At 55.5% G+C, this 23,677-nt stretch overlaps 1 protein-coding gene across 4 annotated transcripts; it reads right to left on the reverse strand.

Moving 5' to 3' along the window:
* On the reverse strand, window positions 1-22,023 carry HPS1 (HPS1 biogenesis of lysosomal organelles complex 3 subunit 1). 4 transcript variants are annotated; one of them, XM_079793494.1, is made up of 20 exons: window positions 21,758-22,023; window positions 20,583-20,689; window positions 18,797-18,913; window positions 13,545-13,682; window positions 13,216-13,358; window positions 12,738-12,846; window positions 12,293-12,453; window positions 11,765-11,876; window positions 11,044-11,139; window positions 10,893-10,968; window positions 9,332-9,387; window positions 8,130-8,297; window positions 7,862-8,041; window positions 6,988-7,085; window positions 6,302-6,436; window positions 6,156-6,221; window positions 4,958-5,102; window positions 2,826-2,939; window positions 1,234-1,316; window positions 2-723 (listed from the first exon to the last, which is right to left on the reverse strand). In XM_079793494.1, exons 3-20 carry the CDS (start codon window positions 18,911-18,913, stop codon window positions 561-563), a joined length of 2,160 nt encoding a protein of 719 aa, XP_079649620.1. In that variant the 5' UTR covers window positions 20,583-20,689; window positions 21,758-22,023; the 3' UTR covers window positions 2-560. The 4 variants fall into 4 exon arrangements, with proteins under 4 accessions (XP_079649621.1, XP_079649620.1, XP_079649619.1 ...); XM_079793493.1 differs by having other exon boundaries at window positions 20,583-20,698; XM_079793496.1 differs by having other exon boundaries at window positions 7-723; window positions 6,988-7,049; window positions 20,583-20,698.
* Window positions 22,024-23,677: the final 1,654 nt, after the last annotated feature.

The raw sequence follows: 23,677 nt of genomic DNA on the forward strand, positions 1-23,677 counted from the left end.
AGGGAGTGCTGTCGGCCCACACGTGGGGAGCCCGCTCAGAGCCGCCAGAGGAAGTGGCAGAGTTGGAACTCGAACCCAGCCAGAGAGCACCTGTCATCTGTGGAGGGAAAGGGCTTCCCCAGGGAGCTCTCCCCGCCTCGGACAAAGGGACAAAGGCAGAGGATAGGTGTCCTCAGACACGAGGACAGGCGTCCTCAGACACGCTGTCTCCTGGGATACACGGAGGCAGCTCTGACCTGCAGCCACTGCTGTTGTAGAGACAAAGGAACCTCCTGGCCTCCCTCTTCCTCCAGACAGAAGCTTCTGGGGGTTTGGTCACTGCCTGGCCTGGAGGCTGCTTTAGGTGGGTTTTTAAAGAAATCCTGGGGTGGGTGGGGGTGGGGAGAAGGGAACAGAAGAAAACAAACAAGAGAAATAAAGAAAAGAAATCCTGGAGCTGCCCTGGGGCCTGTCCGTCCTCAGGTGGCTGCTGGACACAGACACGAGGCTCTGTGGTAGGGATGTCTGCAGGTGGGGGTGGGGGTGGGGTGGGGTGGAGAACCAGGTGCACTGCCCACTGCCTAGAGCAGGGGGACCCGGGAGGACTCCCACAGGCGTCGGGCCAGCTCGCCCGCCTGCTGCACCAGCACATCTATGGGGATGACTGACAGGTGGAGGGCCAGCAGCTCATGACACTTGACGACCTCGGCCGGGTGGTCCTTGCTGTAGTAGCGCAGGAGCTTCCTACGGTGGGGAGAGGGAGGACAGGATTCAGACGCAGCCACGGCACCCCCCCCCCCCCCCCGGAGCCAGGGGCTCTTTGGCACCTTGCAGACAGTCCCCTCACCAGTGCCAGCACCAGGCCAGCAAGGCCTTCCCTTGCTGACCTCACAGTGTGAGGCTCAGCCCCAGCCTGCCTCGGTCCATCCCTCCAGTCCCCAGTCCTGTGTGGGGCCTGCTGACGGCAGCATCCTAGTTAAGAGCCACAGAGCCAGCAGGGAAGTCCTGGGGCCCCAGCACAGTTGTTTGCAAATGCTGCCAAGAGGGTGACAACAGCAAGATGGGCAGAGACCCAAATGTTTCCCACTCACTTTCTCACCGGATGCCGGCCCCGGCTGTGAGGAGCCTCGAACGAGGGTTTAGAGGTTCTTGGGGGGCACCTTGACGTAGAAGCTGCTCCCCTATGTGGGAACTGTTACTTATCACCCAACCTCTGTGCACCCACGGCCCCAACAGGGTGCACAAATCTGTCACCTGTAGTAGTCTCCTCCCAGCATGCCCACGGGCGCCGCGTCATCAGAAAGGACAGGCACCTCGATTATCTGGAGTTTGTGCCCCTGGGAAGGAAGAAGAAGGTCTTGCTCAGAGAGGTGGTGGGCGTGGTGGGAAGAACATGTGGGACAGACACAGCGGGTTCAGGGCCTGGCTCAGCCCTGCCTGGCGTGTGCTTGGTGCTGGGAAAACCGGGGACCTCTCTGTGCTGTTTGCTCATCTGTGAAACGGGGATAATAAAACCCCAACGCACAGCAGAGATGATGGATATAAAGTTCCGAGCATCGTGCCTGGCACGTGGTAGCTCTCCTTCCCATCCAGGACGACCTGGGTCACATGCTCAGGAGGGCCACTGGGAGGGTGACCCGGGAGGTGCCATGAAGAGCAAAGCATTACCAAAAGGCCGTCTCTGAAAGCACCGGGGATTCTCAGGGTCGTATCGGGAGGGGACGGGAATCAAGGTCCACTGGGCACCCACTGTGTGCCAGGCCCAGTCACGGGGCCTGCCCAGCACTGAGGAAGTACGCTTGGCCGGACTTCACACTGGGCCTCCCCACCCGCGGCTTTACCTTAGCCCATTACCCTGGGGGCCAGCCAAGCACACGAGGCTGTGCCTTGCTCTAGAAGCTAAGGGCAAGGTCACACACACATTGGAAGTTCTGAGCCACAGAGCAAAGATGGGAGCCTACGGGTCAAAAGAGCTGAGCCTGGGTTCCGGCTTCATCACCTATGACCTCAGTGACCAGCCGTGGGGTTTGATCTCCAGTGTGCAGAATGGGTCCATGATACCGGCCTCCACCAGCGCACAGGGCTGTGCGGCTGTGAGAACGGTGGTGAGGGACTCCAACAACTTCACTGAGAAGAGGGACGGGCCACCACCTCAGGGTCAGCTCTCGCCAAGAGCAGAGAGAGAGCAGGGCATGGGGACAGGGGGACAGAACGGGGACCAAGGGCATGTGGGGGTAGAGACATGACCTTTAGAAGCTGGAATGACGATTAACGGTGACAAATGAGGAGAAAACAAAGAGAAACAGAAAAGGAAAGAGTGGGGGAGGGAGGGAGAGCTAGAGGGGGAGGGAGAGGGAGACATGGGGACAGCAGTGACAACTTTCCAGCCATGTCCGTACACTGCAGTAACAGCGAGGTCTAGAGAACCAGCCAAGAGGCAAGAGACCCAAGCTATACTGTCAGCTGTACCTTGGGCAGGCTGGTTAGTTGCTTTGAGCCTCAGTTTATCCACCTGTACAATGGGAACAACAGTGTGCCGTGCTGTTTAAGTGCAGTGGGTGATGCTGGGGCATCACCGAGGACGCACATGATCTGAGCAGCCTTTCTCACACGGGGCATGTGTCCCTCTGTTCACACGTTACCTGACGTTACTAAACGCTGCCTTGAACAACAGCTGGGTGGGTGGAGGGTCACAAAGCCGGTGGGAAAAGGGACCTCTGAGTTCCGGGTCCCAACCAGCTCTGCTTATCTGTCAGCTCCACCGGGGACAAGAAGGATGAAGAGACCGCCTGCACACCGTCCACGAGAAAGGAAGGAGAGTCCCAGGCGAGGAACGCCGCACCCACCATCTCGTTCTGGAACCACAGGAAGTAGGAGCAGAAGAAGTCCCCCTCCCGGAACAGCAGCGTGGTGTAGCCCTTCTGCAGGTATCGGCGCGCCAGCCGGATCAGAGACCAGACCTGGGGAGAGGAGGAGCGCGCTCGCACCACCCTGACAGCGGCAGCCTCGCCGACCGGCCCTCTCCCCGCGGCAGGGGCAGAGCTCGGCTCTGGCCGCCCAGGGCAGGAAAGTACCCGGAGGAGCTCCTCGAAGGCCTCTCCTGCTCTTCTCTCCCTGGCGCCCAGGCACAGCCCTGGCTCGGAGCAGGAGCTCAGTAACAGACTCCTGTTGGGTGGGCTACCCCTCCAGTTCCCGTGACGATAAAATAGATGTGAAAGCACTTTATATAATGTTACCAGACACTCCAGCTATAAGTGAGTCAACTCATCATTCAGGCCAGAAACTAGCCACAGACAATGTTAACACAGGAGGAGAGGAAGGGGTGGCCTCCTGGAACCCCTCCTGCCATCTAGGGCTGGCCCCTCCCGCGTCCCCTCCCGGGCTGGGAGCCTCTGAGGTGTCAGTAAGGTGTTTGAGCACGCAGGGCACCCTGACCCAGCACCTCTGCTCCAGGGGCGAGGTCCTAAGGAGGCTCACCAAGGGGTCTGATGGGAACGTTTTCCCGGACTACGCAACTTGGGTCCCACCACGTTCTCTGGCCTCATTCAAGGACTTCCTGCCGCTGCTGTGAGCTGAGGGGAGGCAGCAGGGACAGCTTGGGGCTGGGGAAAGGTCTGATGAGCCCTCTCACTGAAAAGCTGAGTGGAAGGCACAGAGGATTCACTCCGGACCTGACCACAATGCAATGTCTAATTAAATCTGCAAACAAATGCATGGATTTGCTGTGTTTTCAGGAAAGCAACTTGACAACATGTATCAATAACCTTAAAAACATTCCTCCCACTTGACTTAGTCATTCCATTTCTGGGAATCCACGGTGCGAAAGTAATCAGAGGTGAGGACAAAGACGGATGCACACAGGTGCGTGCTGCGGAATTATTTATAGCAGCGAAAGCTGGAAACAATCTCCATGTTCGACATCGGGGAAATGGCTAAGTAAATTATGCTACATTCCCATGATGGACTATTGTGGAGCTGTTAAAAATCATGTTTATAAAGAATTAATGACATGAGGAAATGCACCGATATAAAAGTGAAAATGTGGTAAACACAATTGCATAGACAGAAAGCGCTCAACTACATCAAACTGCACAGGAAAACAAGGAAATAAATGTACCACGAGAGCCCAACTATCTCTGGAAAGAGGATGGAGATGGAGATGGTGATGATGGTGGTGATGATGGTACCAGTAAATACGCAGTCAGTTCTCTCTCTGTTGTGCTGCAGACAGTGCTCAGTACTGTACGTGCATTTGTAATATTTGTCAATAGTGCCACTATCCTCTTTTACAAACGAGGAAACTGAACTTAGGCTAAGCAGTACCCCAGCCGCATAGTGGGAACTGGGTTTCAGCACAGGCCCCCTGACGCCCATCCGCTCTGAGCCTTTATGCCACACTTCATTTGGGTGAAAAAGTGGGTGTGTCTGTGTGCACATACAGTGTAGAAGGTGGCCGAGGTCCTCCCTTCTCCCGACTCAAAGTACGAGTTTGCCATGAAGAAGGGTCAGTTAAAGAGAATAAAAGAATCCCCAGAGAATGTTTCCTTGGCAGAAACCATCTAGTTTTAAGTTCTGACAGTCAAGTTGGCTAAGCTGTGTTTGTTCTTTGTTTTGTTTAACTCAACAAACAGTACTTACTGGGCACTTATGTATGCCAGGCGCTGTGGCCGGCCCTGGCCACTTCCTCCCCTGACCTCCCTGCCCAGTCTCTGCTGATCCAGGACATTAGCCAACTCCCAGGAAGGTGGCCCTGCATTGATCAAGGCTGATCAGGGCCCTGGGGTGACAGACAAGCTGCTATGAGGTGCCTGCGGGGCTAGGCAGAGGCGCTGACAGAGGAAGAGGAGGGGTTAAGGTGGGGCGAGCTCCAGAGCCTCGGGAGCCCTGGGAGCAGGGAGCCCATCCCTCCCAGGCAGGGCCGCGGCCAGCGCGTCCTGTGCGATGGGCAGTGACGAGTGCCCGGCCGGGCAGCGGTTACCTTGGTTCTGACAAAGGCAGCCAGGGGCCCCTTGCCCAGCTCCGACGAGGTCCTTTCACTGTGGCTGAGAGAGGGGGCCACCATCTGGCCGGTCGTGCGGTCCACGTAGATGAAGTGCACCAGGCCCGGGAAGTCCTCCAGGTAGGTGCAGGCCAGAGTCAAGGTGCTGTAAGCCGGGAGCCAGGGCGGTGCTTCTCTGTCCCTGACCCAGGTCCCCGGGCTAAGCACGGAGTCAGAGGCGGCCTGCCAGGCCTGCCCCTCCCGCAGTTCACATTTCAGCCAACCCCTAGGACGCCCTCTCCCAGGCCTCCCTTTACCTCCGAACCCAAACCCCAAAGAGTTCTAAGATGCAAGTACAATGGATCCCTGACGCTGGCACATTTAACATGGGGAGCTCTGGATGCAACAGGAACATGGTGTGTTCATGTTTTATGATTTCCACGAGGGATGCATTTAAATTATACACACGATGAGGCTGGCGGAGAGGAGAGCCGCATGGGTGATGGGTGAGCCTAGCTGACCGCCACCCACACACCTCACCGTGACTGTTCACCTCTCTCACCTCGAGGCTGGAAGGCTGGGAACCGACCCCACGGAAGGGCAGTGGCTGGCGCTCTGCCATCCCTCTCACCTGCACCCCGGAGACGGACGTTGCAGGGGCTGGAGACCAGACCTTTCGAGGTTTTCACATAGGCAACGCGCTTTATACAAAGTTCCAGGGGATCACTGTTCAGTAAAACCAGTGGTCCGTAACAAAAGGGTCTAATCGATCTTGGACACGGTTTCTAAAACAGGGGTGAACACGTTTGGTGCAGGCCTTCTCAGAGCCTCCCTGTTCTGCTGTGAACTGTGACCTCCAAGGAGGAGGACACGGCTCTCACACCGACCCGTCCCCAGGACCTCTGTCCCTCGAGGAATGCCCATCACCACTTTGCTGGTGGGACACCACCGACAATAGTGAATTCTAAGGCTCTTATGAAGTCACTGTGGGACACCAGGGGCTGCTGAAATTTCAGCCTTGGAGCGTTCCTGCAGACAGGCACCTGGCACTCTTGCCTATTTTTCAGAGAAAAGAAACTGAGGTAATGGAATATATCTTCTCCATCCCACAGCCACAGTCCTTCAGAGAGGGCAGGCGGAGGGACAGGCGGACAGGAGCGGCTCCCCCGGGGGGCGCGGGGCTCAGACATGAGGATATGACACCATGGTGACGTTCCTCCTGCTCTTCACCAACAGAAAGTCCTTCCAGTCCATCAGCTTTTCTCTGCGGGAAAGCAGGGAGCGGGGGCGTGGGGACGTGGGCACCCGCCCACCCCGGCCACCCCGGGCCACGCCCACACTCACTGCATGAGCATCTGGACCTGGTCCTGCAGGTGCTGGGCCAGCTGTGGGCCTCCGCGGCTCGGGGCTGTGCTCAGGAAGCTCAGACGGTAGATGGCGCAGAGCTGCCGCTTCATCTTCCCGCACAGCTGGAGCAGCCTGGGCCGGGAGAGGAGCGCGTCACAGCGGGCAGGGCCCTGGGAGCAGGCACCGCCCCTGTGGGGGCCACCGGGCCCTGCACTGGCAGACACAGCGGGGACAGCACCGCATCCTGCACGGGCACCCCTGCACTGATGACAGACGCGGCTGACGGAGCGCGCCTCACCCTCATGACCCCGGAGGTAGCTTCCTTCCCAGTGTCTCCCAACATGGTGCTCCATGCACGTGGACGCAGTTCATGGAATCGCGTCCAACGTCACGGCTTATTTCCCCATAAATGGGGGAGTGACGGGTGCGAGGCTGCACTGAAGCAGAGCTGAAGCTGGGCCGGAACCCAGGCAGTGTGTCCCTGGTGCTGGGTCCTCACGGGCCTGCACCCAGTCTCCAGCTGATCTGCTTCCAAACCTCCCTCCAGCGGCTGCAGCTGGACCCCGCTCTCCCAGGACCCTGTCCCCTCAAAGGCACCTTCCTGAACATTCTCTCCCTCTTGGCCTGGAGGCAACTTGCCCCTCTGTCCAAACTTGCGCCCCCACCCAGACCCCACAACTCACTCCTGCGATGAGGCGGGGTCACTTCTGGAGAAGGCCTTGGTCTTGAACTCCTGCCAGGTGCTCTGCAGGAGGGCAGGGGTAGGGCACCGGTCAGCTTCCTGGTGGTGTTCCCACAGTGAGGCCCAGGCTCTGAGGGCATCCTCTGAAGGCCTGCTGAGGCCCTGCACACATGTGCCCTCGCACAGCCAATGTGGGGTCCCGGCAGGTCCCCCAGCTCTCTGCACCCGATGTACACCACGTTCTACTCTTGGCGGGTGCTCATTTCAAAAGCACTTTCCGTGTGCCAAGTGCTGGGCCCACTGCCTGCTGGCACAGACACGCAAACCAATGCTGCCAGTGACAGGCAAGTGACTGGAGGGGGCACTATGCTGAGAGGAGCCTGGGCGTCACCCTACAGAGGACCCTGCACCTGAGGCGGTGCCACTGCGATGCCGGCGTCACTGAGAGACGCTGAGCAGCTTCCGGCGGCTCCGGCGGAGACTCTGGGCCTGGGTCTGGGCTTCAGGGGCTCGGCCTCTTCCAATCCTTCTGCCCGTTTTCAGGTCAATTGTGCGCAGCCGGTGACGCGCAGTTCCTCACACTGACCCAGCCTCCACCCCACTTCCTGCTGGGCTCCCCTCCCCTGTGCCCCGTCACTGTCCCTGTCTCCAAGCCGCAGTTCCCTCCTCTAAAAAAATGGGAATGATAATCCGTGCTCTGCCAAACTTACATAAACATGTTCTGAAAATGTCAAGTGCCGTAAGTTTTTCCTACAAGTTCCTCCCGGGGAACCCAGGATGGCAGACCCATGGTGGGGCAGAGGCGGACTGACAGACAGCCCTGCCGCCGGGCCTGCCCCTCCCCCGGAGGCCGGCATAGGAGGTCCGGGCCTCACCTGAAGCTCCTGCCTCCCGCGGTTCTTGACAAACTTGTCCATCCGCTGGCGCAGGTCCCCGATGAGCGGGTGGGAGCGCAGGGAGCTCCGGGCCTCCGGCCCCTCCTTCAGCTTCTTCTCCAGCAGGGAGAGCCCGTCCAGCAGCTGGTACAGGACCAGGGCCAGCGGCGCGCCGGGGCTCTAGGGGCAGAGGCAGCAGGCAGGGGGACGGGCAGCCACGGGGCCGGTGCCCAGGCCCAGGCAGCGGGACAGGTGGGGGTGCGCCTACCTTGGTCAGGAGCACCATGTTGATGCCCGGCCACAGGGGCAGGCAGTACATGGTGTGGGGCACCATGGGGCAGTACATCTCTTTCACAGTGGCATCCAGGAAAATCCGCCTGGGGCAGGAAGGCGCTGGGGAGCCGGGGATCAGCGTCTGGAGTGTGTCTTCTCCTATCTGTGGAGGAAGAGGGGCTGTGGTGGGAGGGGCGGGGGACCCGGCTGGCCTCCTCCCCGCCTTGCATCCACCCACAGTGGCCCATTGGCCATCCTCACTGTGAGCCACGAGGAGCCGTTTCAGCTCCAAGAAGTGCCCGCTCTCCCATCCCTGCTCTGTGCTCAAACAGCCCCGCAGCCCGTTCCAACGTCTGCCCCTCTCAGCTTCTCTGGCCTCTCCGCCCAGAGGCAGGGCTGGATGCCGAGCAGGGCGGTGGGGAGAGAAGAGACGGAAAAGGCAGGAAAAAGAGACAAGGGTGGAGCGAGAGCAAGAGGCTGCCTCCCCATGTCGTCACAGAGATGAAGGCGTTGAACGTTAAATAAGTCTGTCATTTCAACCACCTCAGAGTGCCCACCGGGGAAACTGAGGCACTGAATGACTAACTGAGCGAGACTCCAGGCTTACTGAGGCTCTCAGAAAGCCTTTATGGTAAAAGCAGAGAAGTGAGGAACTCGTTAGAGATGCCACCAAAACCGCCCTGTAAGGACGGCACTGCAGCCTTATGACAGCAAATGCTGGACACGACGGCTGGGGGTTTGCTAAGTGAGCGATGGCACGCGCGATGGACTCGCAGTGCTGACCGCACTGCTGAGGAGTGCCTAGCAAAGGGGAAAACGCTTAAGGCAGAAGTGTAATGAAATACATTAGGAAAGTGTGTGTGTGTGTCCTGAGAGAGTAGTCCTTTTCCACACTTTACTTTTGTATTTCCCAGTTTTTCTACAATGAATATATTTACATTTTCATCTTAAAAAAAATGTTACAAATTGAGTTGGACTTTCACTCTCCAGTGAGGAGTGGGGATTTCTCAGGAGTTGAGGTCTCCCTCCACTCCCCGCCCCCGCCGCCCCCCGCAGGCCTCGGGCTGAGCTGTCCAGGCACTGACAGCCCAGAGGTGGCAGGCGTCACTCAGAGGGGGAGCCTCAGAGTCCCCAGCACTCACTGCAGCATCTAGATCAGCTTGTACCCCAGGCCATCCCCTCCCCCCAAAAACTCACTTGGATCAGGGAATCATCGGTGGGTGGGGTTCCCCCGTCCATCCAGATGGTGCTACCTGCAGGCCACAGGCAATAAAATAACATAAATAACTGGAAACCATGAATAATGGCGCAACAGCACATCAGAAGGGGTGGGTGGAGCAGGAATGCCCCCGCCCCAGCTACACACAGCACCTGGCTGGGGCAAGCACTTAGTATGGGCTGGAGCGGCACTGCCCTCCCATCCTATCCCAAGCCGGCAAGCGCAGGGGAACTCTGCAATACCAGGGGAATGCCTGGGAAGAGAAGCTCCCCACAGAGCCGGGTGCTGGAGCAAGTGCCGGAAGATGCACCTGGCAATGCGGGGGCACGTTCCTCAGCTCCCTCCTTCCCCCTTGCTTCTGCCCTCTGCCCCTTCATGCCCCTTCCTGGCTGGAACAGTGCCTCGCCACTAGGAGGCAGCACACAGTCTACATTTCCCCATCTGTTTAGTCAATCAGCAAACTTTTACTGAGCACCTACTGCGTGCTGGGTATTGAGCTAGACTTCCCTTCCCAGGACAGCTCACAAAAGCCTACGGAACCTACCACATATTGGAAATGTTATATGTTTGTAATAATAGTGTTCTCTCATAGTTTACTGCAAACAACTATCATTTATAACCATGTTTCTCTGGGGGAAGTCTGTTCCTGTGTCTCACACACCTGATTGACAAATGGATGAGTGCAACTGGAGCCATCTGTAAGCTGTAAGTTCTGTGCACTGTGGAATGGCATTACTGACAGCTCCGAGGCATAAAACACTAACCGCCGAGAGAAAGGGGCGAGGAGGAGGATCGCGATGAGTGAGGGAAGGGAATGTCAGTGGTCACCCCAAGGGGTGCTTCCCACTGTGTTTTGGGCTCACGGAGAGGCTTAGAGGACAGCTATGGACCCTGGCCTCAGAGAAATGTGCAAGCATAAGTGAACTGGGACACGCCCTCGGGGGCCCCAGGCTCCCTGCAGCCCATCCAGGGACCTAAAGTTAAGAACTTCTAACCCAGTGGTTTTTAACTGTGGATGCATGTGAGACCTTTTAAAAATCCTGATGCCTAGGCCGCGCAGTAGTTTAATTAATAAACTAAATTTTTAATTTATTTCTGTTGTTTACCCACATGCTTTAAAAACAGGTCAGATATAAACTATAGAGACTGAATATTTATATTTTAAATCACTGTGCTTGAAATCAAATGATTACTACTTAATTTTAATTACCTGATTACTTATTAATTACAAAAAAGAAAGAGAAAGCAGAGAATACACATGAGAGATGAATTTTTAAATGGAATCCATGTGTCATAAACAGTTTAGTGATCACTTGAGTGGCCTTCACAGCCCTTGAATTCAAGCTGGAGCCAGGAGGGCAGACAGAGGGGTTGCTGCAGACAGTGTCCCATACTCTAGAAAGCTGGGTGTCTGTGCCTAGGCCCTTACAAGGCAGGGGTCCACTGAACCCCAAGACAGACTCCCCAGGGCTGCCACCTGGCATCTGTCTCCCCCCTCCCCCGCTCCTCCCCCCCCCCCAGCACCCTCTCAGGTCTCACCTGAACCTGAACTCCGCTCCCCGGGGGAAGGAGCCGGGGTGAAGTACTCCTCAGGGAGGGAGAAGCTGTCTGTCTCCTGGGGGGAGAAGGGGCAGCTGGGGCTGAGGGCTCAGCCCTGGTCCCGCCCTCCCCGCAGGCACACAGCACGTACAGTCCCCGTGGAACTCCGGGAGGGGCCTGAGGAACCAGGGCGCCAGGCCTGCTGCACGGGAATGTTCTGGCTGCTCGGCAGCCTCCGTGGGGAAGGCTGCGACAGGCACAGGAGACCGCGGTTAGAGCAAGTCTGACGGGCTCCTCCCCACGGCGCTCCCCTCCCAGCACTTCACAGCCCAGCCGACGAGCAGAGGCACAGGTGCGACCGGCTCCACCGCGAGGCCCTGGCGTGTTTCAGGTCTAGGTGGTCTAGTCTTTCTCCAGAACCACTGACATTCCCTCACACTGACACCAAACCACGGAAGAGCAGGAGGATGGCGACGGTGGGGGGTACACTTACTGAGAGTTCCCCCCGCCCCAGGCATTGCTGGGCTCTAGGAACCTGCCTCCTTTATTCCTCAAAACCACCCCGAGAGGTAGATGTCATCGCTGTCCCACTGCACAGATAAGGCAACTGAGGCTCAGAAGGGGTAAGTATCTGCCCGCCCACATCGCTAAGTGGTGAAGCAGGGACTATCTGACTCCAGAAAGCTGCACTTTTAACCACATGCATTCCAGAACTCTCCTTCTATCTGAAAGCAGCAGGAAAGGCATGCCCAGCCCCAAGCCCAGAGCTGTGACTCAGGAACCCCGGCCTCCCCAGCAGCCTGGCGGCACCCCGCGGACGGGTTTTCCGCGCATCCCCGATGGCCTCCCGCTGCCCAGAGGCTGCCCGAGACCTGAGTGTCGTCACCGTCGTCCTCCTCCGCGGTGCTCTCGCTGGGGTAGAGGTCCTGGACCAGCAGGATGAGGGCCAGCAGGTCGGCTGGGCGCAGGGAGCTGGCACTGTGGCTGCAGAGAGAGCAGGCGGCTGGTCGGCACGTGCCCAGTGCCCTGGGGGCAGTGGACGAGGACAGGTCGGGCTATGGAGACCGGGCATGGTCCCTGCCCTCAAGGAGTTTACGACTGCGCCAGCTGATTTCCCCCCTTTTGGAGAAAGGCTGTGTAGATAAAATTAGCTCATCAATTTTTAAACTAAAACGTGGTTGTGTTAAAAATAATTATCAATGGGGAACCACCAGGGACCAGGAAGTCCTAAATTCGGACTCTGAGACAGTGTTCCCGGAGAAGTACTTCAGAGAGAGACTGAGCTGAGAGGCTGAGGAATCGAAGAATCTGAGCTTCACGGGAGAGACGGGTTGGTTTTCTTGGCCCGGGAAGTGGTGACTGTGAGACGGGGTGAGCGAGGGGCCAGGGCCTCCGCTCACCTGGAGTAGAAAGCCAGCAGCTTGGAGTGCACGAGCAGGAAGGCGTGCAGGGCCTCCTCGCCGGCCCGCGCGGGGCTGGAGTTCACGGCCTGGATGACGTGCCGCTCCAGCGCTTCGATGCACAGCTCACAGAGCTGAGGGTGAATGAGCCGCTCCACAGCCTGGCCACGCGGGGGCGGGAGAGGAAGCCACGTCACCCGCCGCCCCCTCCTGCTCCAGGCCCTGGCTGAGGGGTGCATTCCCTCAGGCCACACTGAGCACAGACACTTGGGGACAGAACAGGGAGCCCAGACCAGCACGGACCCTGCCTCACTAGAAGCTCCCGAGTTTGGGGGTCGGCCTGTGCCCCCTCACTCGTTAGAGGGATCGAAACCTGGTCTTACAGCGGCACGGCCCCTCTGACCTGACCCTTCCAGGGCCCGAGGGCCCGCGCACCCACGGTCACCTCCACGGCGAAGCCCTGCTCCCGCTCGCGCAGGCGGCCGTGGGTCCACAGCAGGCTCTGGAAGTGCTCCCACACCTGGACGCGCTGCTCCATGTCGGGGGGCCGCAGCCTGGGGAAGAGCACGGGAGGGCATGAGGAAGCTGGCTGTCCCCCACTTCAACCAAGGGGCGCAGTCCTAGATCCCGGGCAGGACCGGCAGAGCTCAAGTGACCTGACCAAGCAACAGGCAGAGCCTGCGAAGCACAGAGGGCCGTGATGGGGCCATGCCCTCGGCGGGGAGCGGGGTGGCTGGGCAGGAACCGGGGCCGGCCCTGAGGAAATCGCTGCCCTTCTCCGGCTCTCATGTGCAGATGTGACATGACCCCAGCTAGAGGCCCAGGGAAGCGCAGGAAGGAGCCAGGGGCACGGTGTGCACACACTGTCTGGCCTCAGGAGCGTGCTGAGCCAATGCCTGGATGGACCCGCCGCGAGGACTCACTCCTTCCGGATGAGCTGGCCGTCCGCGGTGACCAGCCCGAAGTGCACCTCGAACAGGAACTTGAGCACACGCAGCTTCTGCCGCAGGTCCCCCTCGGCCTCCGTGCGGTCGCCGTTGATGGCGATGAACAGGCATTCTCCGAACTGAGGGCACAGCGGGCTGATGTCAGCCAGCCCCGGGGGGCACCCCTCACCTGCCCCGATCCCTGGGAATAGTGAGGGGACGATCAGGTCCCAGGGATCAGGGCAGGTGAGGGGAGCCCCCCGGGGCTGGCTGATAAGACTGGAGTCAAGGGAGGAGGAACATGGGCCCCAGGACCTCACACTCACCAGGTGAAGGACATAGAGGGAGCTGCCATTTTCTGTGGAGAAGCAGGTGTACGTGTCTGAGAGCTTCTCCAACATTGTCATGGAGGAGATGATGACTGGGGCCAGGAGGGTGCTGAGCTGGTCCTCCAGGGCAGGAAGCTGCAAGAGGGGGAGAAAACCCTGCTCGAGTGTGCCAGACACGGGGGACAAAGAAATGGACAGAGCCGGCCTGGCCACCAAGGGTGTCCACAGCTTTAGATCTGCCGGGGAGGGAGTCACTGTTCTGACCCGAGGGAGCAGAAAGACATTGCCTCCAAACCTGGGTGCAGTTAGGAAGGCTGGGAAGGGCTGGCCACCTCTCCGTGCTGTTGAGGCCCTGGAGGTGGAAGGGAGCGCGAAGGGAGGAGGCCATGTCTCCACAGTGCAATGCGTGGGCGTTTGATGGAGAGCGGGCCAACTCGAAGAGCATGGGCTGCAGGGGGCACAGTCCGTGCCCTCTGCAGCGGAAGGCCTGCTGGGGGGCAATGCAGCCTAGGAAAGTGGTCAGAGAGCGGGCAAAGACCCAGGTGCGAAGATGTTCACTACAGCATCATTCATAGTAGCCAGCAACTGGGGGACAGGGAGTGTCCAGTACCAGAGGGGCATTAAATAAGTAACAGCTCGTCTAAATTATGGAAGAATAGACAGCTACTTAAAGTAGTGGAGTGTTTCAACGATGTGGAACATTCCTCTGATGCAATGTTATGTTTTTTAAAAAAAAGGTGTGGCCCGACGGGTGTGGCTCAGTGGTTGAGCTTCCACCCATAAAACGGGAGGTCACGGTTCGATTCCCTGTCAGGGCACATGCCAGGGTGGTGGACTAGATCCCTAGTAGGGGACGTGCAGGAGGCAGCGATAATTCTCTCTCATTATTGATGTTTCTCTCTCTCCCTCTCCCCTCCTCACTCTGAAATCAATAAAAACATATATTTTTAAAAAAGGTGTGAATGTTCTGTATTTTAAACTGTATTAAAAGCATTAAAATATTTTAAAAAGTCAACATTGTTAAATTTATTACTTCTGATCAGAGGGGCCTGTGAGTGCTTCTTCCTCCTACTTTTTATGTACTAATTCTGTACTTCCCCTATTTCCACAACAAGCATACTTTTACTTTTATAAGCTCTTCCCCCACCCATCCTCTCTGCAATCCCAACTAAGGAACAAAACAAAAAAGAGACAGACAAATTAGTTGAGAATCTGCGAATAAAATGGGATAAGGACAGTGGGATGGCCACAGCCGAAATTCACAACACTGGAATGCAAGGAAGGGAGGAAAATGGCTGGCCTGCCCCAGCTGATGCCGGGGGATCTGACTGCAATATGGAGAAAGCAGAGTCCTGACCTGGAGCTGGTGAGATCTACAAGGAGCTGAGGAAGCCCTTGCCTGGAGAAGCGAAACAGGCCACTGGCCAGAGGCCGTGTGCAGCATTAACATATGAGCTGGACACAGCAGTGCGGCTGATTTTCTCCCAACGTTCTCAACATCAGGAGCCAAGGTCTGTGCCCAGCGGCTGCAGATCCTGCCAGTGAAGCTTAGACAGTGGCTGCTTCTCATCATTCAGGTCCCAGCTCAGACAGCCTCTCGCCTAACCACCCCCAGGCCACCCTGCCCCAGTCACTCCCCATCTCACACCTGGTTGAAGTGTTTCTGACCATTCATCACTCCCTGAACTCCTGGTGCTTACTTGGTTCACTGTATGTCATCCCTTTTTGGCCTCTAATTCCATGAGAGCAAGGTCACATTCACTGCTCTACCCCCAGAGACGGCACATAAGAGGTTCTCAATTAATATTTGTCTGAATATCCTTCCAGATAGGTAAATGTTGAATTATTCACATACCATAACTTTCTAGAACTGTCATGAATGAATTATATTAATAGAAAAGTCACTTAAAAATCTAGAGTGTGTACAGCAACTCATGTTAAAAATAGTAGTTTTCTCTGCAGGTGTAGCCAGAATTTTTTCTAGTGGGGGGAGATAAAAATCTTTGGTGTAGGCAGAGTGTAAAGGGACATTCTCATACTAGTTGGTAGAATTATAGAGTGGTACAATCTCTTTGAATGGCTTTTGAATCGATGTTTCTGTTCTTAGGAATCTATCCCAAGGAAATAGTAAGAGGTGGGGTAAAATTCAAGCACAAGTGTTCCCTACAGTAATAGTTACAGAAAACTAGAAGTGCTATGCAAGCCCAGTATTGAGGAAATAGTTAAATAAATGCACGCATTTATTCATACACAGGAATATGTTTCCATGAACATTTATGCTTTTGAGAATATTTAACAAAATGGAATTATCTTTAGATATGATGGTAAGTGAAAAAAACAGAAAATAAAACTGTAAATGTGGCATGATCCCAACTATATATAAAATCTACTGAGCCACACCGCCTGGCTGCTGCGGTTCAGTAGATTGAGCGTTGTCCTACGCACCAACAAGTTGCTGGTTCAGTTCCCAGTCAGGGCACATGCCCGGGTTGCGGGCTCAATCCCCAGTTTGGGGCCTGCAGGAGGCAGACGATCAGTGATGATCTTTCATCATTGATGTTTCTATATCTCTCTCCCTCTCCTTTCCTCTCTGAGGTCAATAAAAATATATTGAAATAAATAAAGTAAATAAAATGTAGAGTGGAAAATATGAGTGAAAATAATAATCTGTGTTTTAATAATCCTCTCTAATAAAGAAGTAATATGCAAATTAACCATCACTCCGCTACACAAGCCACACCCACCAGCCAAGCCACGCCCACCGACCAATCAGGGCGAGTATGCAAATTAACATCAACCAAGATGGCTACCAGAAGGGAGGCTTGGGTTTCCCCGGTAACAGAGGAAGCCAAGCTTTCCACACACTCTGGCGGGCCCAAGCCTCCACTTAAGGATACAAAGTTTCAATTATAGAAGATACATCAATCCCAAGAGAAATGGCTGCCGGCCATGGGAGCGAGCAGGAGGCTTGGCTCCACTCCAGGCTACAAAGTTTCAATTGTAGAAGATAAATAAATTCCAGATACCAAGGCCTCTGCTTGGGTTGTCAGGGGCGTGGCTGGCCTGCAAACCACCACAGGCCCCTCGCCCAGGCCTCTCCACACCCCAAGGGAACCCCACCCTGATCCAGGACACCCTTCAGGGCAAACCAGCTGGTCCCCACCTGTACACCAGGCCTCTATCCTATGTAATAAAAGAGTAATATGCAGACTGACCATCACTCCAACACACAAGATCAAGATAGCTGCCCCATGTGGTCAAAGATCCTGCCCCTATGTGGACACAAGATGGCCACCACAAGATGGCCAGCAGGGGAGGGACCAGGCCTGCAAGGGAAGGCAGTTGAGAGGGACCAGGCCTGCAAGGGAGGGCAGTTGGAGGCGATCAACCCTGCAGAGGAGGGCAGTTAGGGGTGACCAGGCCAGCAGAGGAGGGAAGTTGGGGGCAAACAGGCTGGCAGGGGAGCAGTTAGACATCAATCAGGCTGGCATGGGAGTGGTTAGGGGGTGATCAGGCTGGCAGGCAGAAGCGGTTAGAGGAAATCAGGAAGGCAGGCAGGTGAGCAGTTGGGAGCCAGCAGTCCTGGATTGTGAGAGGGATGTCCGACTGCCAGTGAGATTGGGCCTAAACGGGCAGTCGGACATCCCTTGAGGGGTCCCAGATTGGAGAAGGTGCAAGCTGGGCTGAGGGACACTGCCCCCCCCCCCGTGCACAAATTTCGTGCACCAGGCCTCTAGTAAAGTATAAAATTGGATGTTCATATGCAAAAAAAAATACTTTAATCTATATCTGACACCATATTAAAAAATTCAAAATGGATCATTAGACCTAATATAGAACCTAAAACTATAAAATTTCTGGAAGAAAATACCAGGAGAACTCTTTGTGATCTTGGGTTGGGCAAAGATTTCTTAGATATGGCATCAAAAGCATGATCCATAAAAGCAAAAAAAATAAAAGGATAAATTGAAGTTATCAAAATTAAAAACTTCTGCTCTTTGAATGACACTATTAGATGGATGCAAAGATAAGACACAAATTGGAAGAAAATACCTACAAAACATCTATCTCCTTGGATTTACATCCAAAATACATAAGAAACTCTCAAAACTCAATAAAAATAAGAAACAATCAACCCAATAAACTGCAATAGATTGTACAGTTCATTAAAGAAGATATAAGAATGGCCAATAAGCACATGAAAAGATACTCAAAATCATTAGTCATTAAGGAAATGAAAATTAACACACAATGAAATTCTGTCATGAACAAATTATATTAATAGAAAAGTCACTTCCTATTAGACACCGATCAGTGACTAAGTACATTTACAAAGAGTGACCACAGCAGGGGCCAGCAGGCTACTGAGGACATGGAAGGCTCCCGTACTACCAGTGGACTATTAAATGGCACAACCTCTTTAGGAAAGCTGGGCAGTCTCTTAAAAAGTTCAACATACACTGACATGATCCAGCCACACTCCCCTGGGGATTTCCCTGACGAGCCAGTGAAAGCTGCCTTACGCGTAAGTAAAAACTGGGAACATCCCGCATGTTGCTCCCACCAGCAGGTAAGTGGCTGAACCAACTGTGGCGCCGTGAGAACAGACACGGCTCAGCTGTGGAAGGGGGTGAACTGCTGAGACACACAGGACAAGAGGGGCGAGTCTCAGTCAGGCCGCGTGAAGGAAGCCAGACCAAACCAAAACCAAACCCAAACCCAAACCCAAACCCAAACCCAAACCCAGCCTGGTATCTACTGTACGATTTCATCATAAAGGTCTATAAATACAAACTCAGCTATTATGTCAGAGAGCGGATCTGTGGTTGGCCAAGTGGGGGGAGGCGAAGGAAGCTCACAAATTTGGGGGATGGTGGGTATGTCCATTTTATTGATTGTGATGGAATTGCAGATATGTGCATGTTAAAGTATATCATGTTGTACATTTTGAGTACGTTCAGGTTATAGTATGTCAATTATACCTTAATATAGCTGTCATAAAAAGTAATGTGTTAAGATTATGCTCAACTTTTTAAGTAAAGAAACGGGTGAGATGAAGTTTCTCTGCTGTGTGATTAAAATTCTACATCCTCCTGCCCTCACTTAGCCAGTCAGCCTGGGGGAGGTGAGGGGTGGGAGGTGCGAAGGATGCGGGGCCACACACAGTCTCTGGCCCAGCCCTGGAGCGGGGACAGGCTCTCTGCTCCTGGTAGTTCTGTGTTGTCCCCGCCCGTCCATCCCACACTCACCTCTTCTCCCTCATACGCCGACTGCCCAAACTTCAGCCGCAGACTCTCTTCAAACTCCTCATCTGTCCAGTAAAAGAGGACCTCTGCTCCCTCTGTGGCCACCAAGACGCACTTCATCTGCAGGGAGAAGCAAGGTCAAGGTTGCCTCCCAGCCCCCACATCCTTAAGCTTGGCCTGAGGGATGAAGAGGATCATGACCCCAGCCAACATCTACTGAGCCCTTACTGGGTACCAGGCACCATGGCCGGGGCCTCCCGGCGTTCTTTCTTCACACCCTCCCAACCACCTGATAAAACAGAAACCGTCCGTTCCTTCCGTTTCATAGAGCACCATGTGGCACAGCGTCAAGCGGCAGAGCTGGGATCCTGTCCGATGCCACGGCTGGGGCTCTTTCCTGTGTCTTCTGACCCCTGGGCCTACTGGGACCCATCGTGAGGAAGGACCCAGCTCTCGATCTGGACACGAGCCCGCTGCACAGGGAGGCAGGCGGACCCCGGGCTCACGGCAGACAGAGCCTGTGCCGGAACGGAGGGCGGCTGCTGCACCTCCCTCTGGGCAGTCCAGAGGTGTGTTTCTCCCCAAACCAAAACACAGCCACAAAAGGCGAGCTTCGAAGCCCATCAGGATTGGATTCAGCACGACAGGAATTTCCTTCACATGTTTTTGCTCTAGGGGGAAACAGAGGCTGCCTGACCTTCATTCTCACACCTGCTTAAGCTGCTGAGTCCGCAGCCACATCCTCCAGTATCTCTGGCCCTTCTGAACCTCCTTCCCCACCACCCACACATGTACCCTCCATGCCACACATTTTAAGGCTTATTTATATTAGGTGTGTTTTCTTATTCACCAGCTGGTCGATTGTTAATTCAGAGCTCCCTGCACTGTGTCTTGGCCCCCCGGGTGCAGCAAGACGTCGAGCCTCTCAACCCCGGAGAAGCCTACCCAAGCCTGGTAAGGCCAGAGCTCTCAGGCTGGTGGGTGCAGCTCAGAACCCGAGAGGAACTTCAAACCTTCTCATGTACCGCAGTGTGCCACACGGACATGATCACGTTGCACGTGTGCTAAGACATGACACGGATTCGGAAGGAAGCTCTGAGTCTTCCATGAGTGGAGGCCCAGCTTCCTTAATAGGATCATAGCATTTCGAGGTCTCAGACTTACTCTATTTAGGATCCCCTATCTGAGCAGCTTAGTGGTACTTACTGAATTCCCTCCAAATTTCCAGTTGGTTTATCAACTCTAACGCAGAGCACCTGGCCTCAAGGTGTCTCCAGCCCATCCCCGCGGAATTGCTAAGCACCAGGCAGGGACTGCGAGAACAAGGAGTGTGAAGAGGTTGCTGGATGAGGGCAGCTGGACCTGGAAGAGGCAACCGGGACTCCCAGGCCAGCCTGATGTGGGGTTGGGGTATGGTGTGCTATGGAATGAAGGCTGTGGTCCACAGCAGAGAGCCCCTGTAGGCTGGTAAGGCTGTGGGAAAGGCGTGCTGGCCATCGATGGGTGAGGTCAGGTTATGGAGGCAGGTCACCTGGTGTGGGGTAATGAGGGCCCACTCCTTGGTGGAGGCCAGGAGAAGTGTAGCCTAGAGACACAGCAGACCCTGATGACTGCCTGGATGCAAGGGAGGATGGAGAGAGTAGGCAAAGGTGACGTCAGGGGCTGGGGAGAGGGCTCTGCAGAGCCTGGGAGAGCTCAGTCACTGCCTGCCTCGCTCTGTCCACCTCCCGTAGCCTCAGAGTGCGTGCTGCCTGCCTCCGGCTGCCCCAGGTATGGCAGAATTATCTACCTTGGTAAGGAGCACGGCAGAGCTTCCAGTCAGCCAGAGGTTCCGAAAGGGCTGCGGTGGACAGACTCTGTGACCAGCTCATGGAGAGCAGCATAACGTCCCGGGCCCTGTAAATGCTTAAAACAGAGGGGTCATGAGGGCAAGCAGTTCTGACTGTTCTAGTCCCTGGGAGTGGACAGGTGGTGAAGGACTGTGTGGTCACAGCTCTTGCTCTGGCTGCGGCAGTCTGCTCAGAACATTTCCCCACAGCCCGGTGTCTGAGTGCCCTGTACCCCTCCACCCCTCTACCCTTGAAAATTAAAACAGGACATAGCAGGTGCCCCACAAACATTACTTCCCACCTACTGTTTCCTTCTAAGCACTCTCATTTCACTGTGGATCATGCAGAGCCATGGTGTGGTCAGCAAACCCACGCTAGTCCCAGGAAAAAGGAACCTGACACCTGGTTCTAGTTTTGGCTTTGCCAAGGCCCTTACACCTCCCTGAGCCTCAGACTCCGCTGTGAAAGGGAGAAACCCCTTGCTGCACTTCCCTATGAGGTTATATAGTGAGAGTCAGGGAGTCACCTGGCAGGGGGCCCTTACCAAGAGGTGTGTGTGGGGAGGGTGTCTTTATTCTTATTTCCCAGGTGCCCTTCATCAAACAACAGGATGAACTAAACTACTTGTAGATCATTCACATTTTGATGATAAAAGGCAGGAGTAACATAAAGCTTTAGCTTAATTAGGATGAGGCAAGAAAGGGCTTTTAGAGGCTCAGCATTTTTTTTTGCAACAGAACTTAGACCTGCTACATCACCGGCATGACTGGGCTTAATGCCACATTCCCAGGAAAACGGGACTGTTTCTTAGTGAACATTCGGTTCTACTTCTGTTATTCCAAAAGGCTCATAAGAGGCCCTCACCGGTGTCACTCCCGGTTCCCTCTATCCAGCGCTCAGGAGGGAACACGGGGCTCAGTGGAGCTCTGGCCCGCGCCCCTCACCCCCGGCGCCCATTTTCACATCCAGCCCGGCAAACCGCCCGCCAGCAGCTCGGTCTGGGTCCGGCCTTGCCCCCGCGGGGCCGGAGGGCCAGGAGGGAGAGCCCGCGGGGCGCAATGGGCACCCCGCAGCCTTCCGTTTGCCCCGCACTCTCCAGTTCAGGCAGCAGTGTCACCCCCAAAGCCCCTCGCACCTCACAGCTACCCTGGGAGGAAGGCCGGGCTGGTGGAACCCGCCCCACTTCGTAGCTGCAGAAACTTGGGCTCCGAGAAGTGAAGCGACCGGCTCTCGGCCACGCGGGCGGGCGGGTGAGGCTGGGATGGGGCCCGCTCCCCTCCTCCGGGGGGCCGCGCGCTCCCGAGGCAGGTCCGCCGCCCACGGAGGGGGCAGCCGAGGGCCGCGCCGGGACAGTCGGAGGGAACCCCACGAGAGGGAGCGCCGCTCAGCCGGTCCCGCCCCCGGCGCGCTTCCGGGTGGGACCACGTGACTCCCCACGTGACCGCCCTGCCCGGCGCCTCTGTGGGCGGTGCCGTGGGCCCGGGTGGGCTGCTCCGCGCCGGGAGCTCCGGCCCCGGCCGAGCCTGGCCACCTTGCTGTTGTCGCTGAGCAGGGCGCCGAGGCTCCAGGGGTTGGGGGCCTCGCCCACAGCCCTCAGTGCTGCGTCCCGCTCTGTGCTAAGCCCTCCCCCTGGCCCCAGTCCCAGCGAGGCCCCCTGGAGGCCCTGGGGACATCCCCTTTGGCTTCATTTCACACCAGCGGAAACGGAGGCCTAAAGATAACAGCGTGTCGAGGGGCCCAGTTTGGGCGAGAACCAGGTCCCCTGGCTCCAGGCTGGTCCTTCCCCACTGACTGGCTTTACCTGTGGGCTGGCTTCAGCTCCCGGGCAGGAGCCGCTGGTTCCCCGGCCTCCAGGGCAGGGACAGCCTGCAGGAGGGCCCAGCTGCCCGCACAGTGCCAACCCCGGAATTTCTTAGTCCATTGCGGGGAGGGGATTTCACATGAGGGGCTTGGTTTTGAACCTGAGTTCGAGTTCGCAAGATTTCCTTAAGTTGTGTGTGTACTTGTAGTGGCTGAAGGTGGGGAGAGCTGATGAAGGTTATGGAAGGGGCTACATCCCCACCCAAGTCGCCCCTCAGTGCCCTGGAGTCTCAGAGGAGCTTTGAGCGCAGACCATTAGGGGGTGACTTTGAGGGACTGTGTAGGATACAGCAGATAGGGCACACCCCCTCTCCCCCTCCCCGCCAAAGGCAGGGGCCAAGAATTAATGCCTCCTCCCCTTCCTCCCTTCACTGCCCATCCCTGGCGGCCCACCTTAGGGCCCAAACTCCCCATCTATATATAGCACAGAGCCCCATCGCAGGCATCTGTCTCCTGTCCATAGCTGAGGTCTTTGGGCTGTGCACTCTTTATTCTGTTATTTCCACTCACCATGCTTCTCTTTTGTGTCAAACTCTTCATTAAGTATGAATTTCAGTGATTGAATACATTTCACCAAGTGGATATGCTGCTATTTATTCCCCGCCCCCCTCCTGCTAGTCCATTTCCCATCTGCTTTGTATGAGGGCTCCAATTTCTCTACATTTTCGCCAAAGCTTGTTGTCGTTTTTAACTTAGCCATCCTCGTGGGTGTGAAGTGGTATTTCATGATTTTTATTTGTATTTCTCTAATGGCTAATGACATTCAGCATCTATTCATGTGCATTGCAGCAATTTATATGTCTTCTTTGGAAAAATGTCTATTCAAATCCGTTGCTCATTTTAAAATTAGGTTAATTCTCTTTTTATTATTAGTTATAAGAGTTCTTTATATATTCCGGATACAAGTCCTTTATTTGATATATGATTTGCAAAAATTTTCTCCCATTATGTGTTTTTTTTTTAAATCTTTATTGTTGAAAGTATTACATATGTACCCATCCCCCCCCCCATTGACCTCTTCTAACCTGCCCCCACCTCCTGCCCCAGGCCTTCACCACCCTATTGTCTCTGTCCATGGGCTATGAATATATGCATACAAGTTCTTTGGTTGATCTCTTCCCACCCACTCACCCATCCCCACCTTCCCTCTGAGATTCTTCAGTCTGTTCCATGCTTCTATGTCTCTGGATCTATT

Source organism: Cnephaeus nilssonii (assembly GCF_951640355.1).
Source record: "Cnephaeus nilssonii genome assembly, chromosome: 16".
Lineage (NCBI taxonomy): Eukaryota > Metazoa > Chordata > Mammalia > Chiroptera > Vespertilionidae > Cnephaeus > Cnephaeus nilssonii.